Raw genomic sequence first — 5,000 nt, forward strand, 5'->3', positions numbered from 1 at the left:
CTCTTGTCTGCTAGACTTTTATTTTGAAAAGATAATAGGTTTTTGTGTTTTCAGATTAAGAGCGTGTGGATCAGAGAGGGTGTTTCAGTGTGTGCAGCCTGTAAGCATTAATCTGCACTGACAGGTTATAATGTAAACTGCAGGCAGGTAACGAGTGATTTTAATGGAAGGTAGTGACAGGGGGGGGGGGGGGGGGGGGGGGAGTCAGTCTGAGGGTTTAAAGGTTCATCCTGAGGACAGCGCTGAGCTTCCTGTCTCGACGTGCTTCTGTCAAAACAACATTTATTACTCATACACACCGACATCGTCCCCGTCCAAACACAGGCCCTTTGATCCTCTACTGGGATCCCCTTCTGAGACTCCAGACCCGCGGGGGGGCGTGGGTCTCTGCTGGAGAGGTCCCTATGATGTCACATTCACCTTGTGTGTTTATCTAACAGATACTGCACCTCTGCAAGATGACTCTTAGTACCATGAACACTTTATCCAGGTGACGTTCACCTCGCAACAATCATCATTTATTTGATTTAAATCCTCGGAAAACACGTTGAAGGAGAACCCTCATTGTGATGGTGCCGAGGAACAGTAAAAGATAAAACAAGCAACAGCAAGAAATGAAACAAGAAATAAAACAGGAAGTGCGTTCAGTTTTAAAAAAGGCAAGGAAGTACTATATATATATATATATATATATATATATATATATACACACACACACACACACACACACACACACACTCTCTCAACTGGACCTGGTCCTCTCCTAGTCCTGATCCTTCCCTGGTTTTGACTCTCAACCTGAACTGATCCTCACCTGGAAAAACTCAAGCTTTTGAATTCGACCTCCAGGATGGCGTGAAACTGATAGGGGGGGGGCGTATCGCAGCCATGTGAACGAAACGGAGCGGACTCTCTGGCTGCGATGACCTCCCCACACCTCCCCCCGTACATGTGGACATGCTCAGTAGTCCAGAACAAACATAAACAACAATGGCGGCTGATTCTCTTGTGCTCTGAGCTTCAGCAGCTCGTTGTATAAACAGAACCTTGATATGAGACATCGTGTGTGTCGCCGCCCAAAGAGCATCGAACACCTGCAGCAAACAGTTCAACCTTTACCCGAGCACAGGGCGACCATACGCAGGGCGACCATACGCAGGGCGACCATACGCAGCGTCTTTAAAGTTGAAAACGATAACGTGTTTTTTATCATCTCTTTAAATCTGGAGAATCCTTCACGACGTCGGCTCACAAACTGAAGAGTTAAAGGCTGACACTTGTGACCTCTTCTTCTCTGGAGGGATTTTAAACACAGAGATGTGTTGGTGGAAACCTCTGCTCTTCTTGAATCCAGGAGTGGAACACGTTCTTCTATAGCTGCTTTTTAAATGACCGTGGAACATATTCAGATAAATGATCTTTTCTGGGTTTTTGATTTTCACTTTGGTTTCTTTATTCTGTGAACACTGGACAGAGAACAGAAATGATTCAGGACAACAGTTTGTTTAATGACAGAAACCTTTTGACATTTGAACCCAACAGAAGAGTTCAGTCAGTATCTCTTTGATTCACAGTCTGATCAATAAATAAGTCCAAACACACCTTAAATCCTGCAGCTTTCAATTGTTGTGACTTCAGGAACTCTTTTGGGGATCTAATACTTTGTTTGTATCGGTTAGACCTGGAGGTTTCTGGGTAAGTGAAGTTCTACTATAAAAAACAAACATTCAATAAAGAGCTGATTTTCTCAAAGGTGTTTAAGGTTTGAAATGATTACAGAATCCTGAGATAACCTGACTCAACCGTTTATCCATTCATGAGAAGCTTCATAAGAAGTTAATCTCAATCTCATCTGACAACACATCCCACCTTCTGCAGAGACCATCCACATCCAGATTCCCTGCAGCCATCTGTGCAGGGAACACCATGAAAAAGAAAAACCTTTACAGCTGCCATTGAGTCATACTTTTATCTTAGGTCACAGTGAGATGCGTAACAAGTCATCAAGTGGATCAGAGTCCTGCTTTTTACAGATCCCAGTGTGACTCTTGTTCACTTTTTGTCCTGAAGGGGGCGCTACAGGAGTCAGAAGCTGCAGTATTGCCAAGGATCTTCCTTTGTGATCATAAACGTTCTCCAGTCAGAGTCTCTGGGACCAGGTTCAGTTCAGTGTGACTTTAGTCCAATGAGACCTTAATTTTTTCACCAAGCGTACCATGTACGTCCAGCTAAAGGGGGCGTCCAATCAAAACGCTTGGACATGGTCGTCATGGTGGCAAAGGTTGTACTTGCTGAACATTTTGTGGCAATATTTGTGAAAACCGTAGTCATGCTAACAGTAGTCCAGGTAACAGCAGCCATAGCAACAGTAGTCATAGTAACAGCAGCCATAGCAACAGCAGCCATAGCAACAGTAGTCATAGTAACAGTAGTCATAGCAACAGTAGTCATAGCAACAGTAGTCATAGCAACAGGAGTCATAGCAACAATAGTCATAGTAACGGTATTCTTGTTAACAGTATTCTTGTTAACAGTAGTCATAGCAACAGTAGTCATAGTAACAGTATTCTTGTTAACAGGAGTCATAGTAACAGTAGTCATAGTAACAGTATTCTTGTTAACAGGAGTCATAGTAACAGTAGTCATAGTAACGGTATTCTTGTTAACAGTAGTCATAGCAACAGTAGTCATAGTAACAGTATTCCTGTTAACAGTAGTCATAGTAACAGTATTCTTGTTAACAGTATTCTTGTTAACAGTAGTCATAGCAACAGTAGTCATAGCAACAGTAGTCATAGTAACGGTATTCTTGTTAACAGTAGTCATAGCAACAGTAGTCATAGTAACAGTATTCTTGTTAACAGTAGTCATAGTAACAGTATTCTTGTTAACAGTATTCTTGTTAACAGTAGTCATAGCAACAGTAGTCATAGCAACAGTAGTCATAGTAACAGTATTCTTGTTAACAGGAGTCATAGTAACAGTAGTCATAGTAACAGTATTCTTGTTAACAGGAGTCATAGTAACAGTAGTCATAGTAACGGTATTCTTGTTAACAGTAGTCATAGTAACGGTATTCTTGTTAACAGTAGTCATAGTAACGGTATTCTTGTTAACAGTAGTCATAGTAACAGTAGTCATAGTAACGGTATTCTTGTTAACAGTAGTCATAGTAACAGTATTCTTGTTAACAGTAGTGTTAGTAACAGTAGTCATAGTAACAGCAGTCATAGTAACAGTAGTCATAGTAACGGTATTCTTCTTAACAGCAGTCATAGTAACAGTAGTCATAGTAACAGTATTCTTGTTAACAGCAGTCATAGTAACAGTAGTGTTAGTAACAGTTGTCATAGTAACAGTAGTCATAGTAACGGTATTCTTGTTAACAGTAGTGTTAGTAACAGTAGTCATAGTAACAGTAGTCATAGTAACAGTATTCTTGTTAACAGTAGTCATAGTAACAGTAGTCATAGTAACAGTAGTCATAGTAACAGTATTCTTGTTAACAGCAGTCTTGGTAGCAGTAGAGCAGGAGTGCTTGCTCAGTAGTCGTCATAGCGGTATGTGTTGGGGTAGGTGTAGCGGTAGTCGTAGCCATCAGTTCGCTCTGTTTTGGTCTGCAGGGGTTCAGGCTGAAATGACAGAGACTTGATGACTCCACCTGACTCCTCTGTCACTTTCACCTCTGTAGAGTATGACGAGGAGGAGGGGGAGTCGTCCAGCAGGGTAGAGCAGCCAGGGAGGCCAGGAGGTTTGGGGGGAGGACAGGACTGGTATGAAGGAAGTGCAGCAGGAGGCTTTGGACAGGGCTGATAAGACACCTGAAAAGATCAGTACAGGTGTTAATGTCACAGGTACAGCAAGTTACAGGTACAGGAACAGGTAGGTGTATGTCTCCCCCAGGTACAGGTAGGTGTAAGTCTCCCCCAGGTACAGGTAGGTGTAAGTCTCCCCAAGGTACAGGTAGGTGTAAGTCTCCCCAAGGTACAGGTAGGTGTAAGTCTCCCCAAGGTACAGGTAGGTGTAAGTCTCCCCCAGGTACAGGTAGGTGTAAGTCTCCCCAAGGTACAGGTAGGTGTAAGTCCCCCCCAGGTACAGGTGGGTGTAAGTCTCCCCCAGGTACAAGTAGGTGTAAGTCCCCCCCCCCCCAAAGTACAGGTAGGTGTAAGTCCCTCCACTCACCTTGGTTGTTGTGGTGATAATGGTCTGCAATGCTGCAGGTGACCCAGGGGCATTGGTGGGGTAACGGCAGGGGTACTCTGTGCTGTAGTAATGGTGGTTGTCTCCATAGGGGGCGGAGGTCTTAAGCAGTTCCTTCCATCCTGAAGCAGTCTTGGACTGGGGGTCAAAGGAGGTGGAGGAGAGCGGAGCTGGAGAGGAGTTAGAGGAGGAGGACGGACCCAGGACTGGGGTCACCCTGTATACAGACAAGAATTCATTTTTAACATCTGCAGTAAATCATGATCTGATTAAAAAAATATATTAAAAACATTTGGACTATCAGATCAATGATCCAGTTTAGAGCAGTCTGTAAAGATCCTGTTTACACCGGGCTAATCTGGACCAGATTACTTCAGGGACACAAAATTGATTAACACCAGTTAAGGACCTTGTTCAAATTTCTGTTTACTGTCAGGATCTGGTTTTAACTTGTCAGGATCCGGTTTAAACCAGTCCAGACCTGGTTAAGACCTGTCAGGATCTGGTTCAAACTATCAGGATTTGGTTCAGGATCTGATTTGATTTACATGTGAGGCAGACCTGGGGTCACAGAAGTCAGAGGTCATGGGATATGAAGGCGAGGTCAGGTAACCCTGGAACTCATAACTGGGTCGGCCCATATATAGCCGTGGATTGGCTGGTTTCTGGAGTGTGGGTGGGGCCTCTCCAAGTGCATTGTGGGGGTTGTAGTATGGCTCTGGGCTCTGGAATGATGGGTAATGCTGGGTGAAGTTTGGCTCAATGAAGGAGATTCTCTCTGATGGGTCAACACAGGAGAG

At 43.7% G+C, this 5,000-nt stretch overlaps 1 protein-coding gene across 1 annotated transcript in view; it reads right to left on the reverse strand.

The window, feature by feature from the left end:
• Positions 1–3,419: 3,419 nt before the first annotated feature.
• Positions 3,420–5,000, reverse strand: part of gcm2 (glial cells missing transcription factor 2) — a 5,978-nt gene continuing 4,397 nt past the window's right edge. The window contains exons 6-8 of the mRNA XM_079361207.1: positions 4,762–5,000; positions 4,183–4,417; positions 3,420–3,821 (exon numbers count right to left, since the gene is read on the reverse strand). The exon at positions 4,762–5,000 is cut by the window's right edge and continues 18 nt beyond it. Of these exons, the coding sequence (XP_079217333.1) occupies positions 3,543–3,821; positions 4,183–4,417; positions 4,762–5,000 (753 nt within the window). The 3' untranslated portion in view covers positions 3,420–3,542. The remainder of the gene's footprint in view (positions 3,822–4,182; positions 4,418–4,761) is intronic.

This window comes from Symphodus melops (genome assembly GCF_947650265.1).
Source record: "Symphodus melops genome assembly, chromosome: 14".
NCBI lineage: Eukaryota > Metazoa > Chordata > Actinopteri > Labriformes > Labridae > Symphodus > Symphodus melops.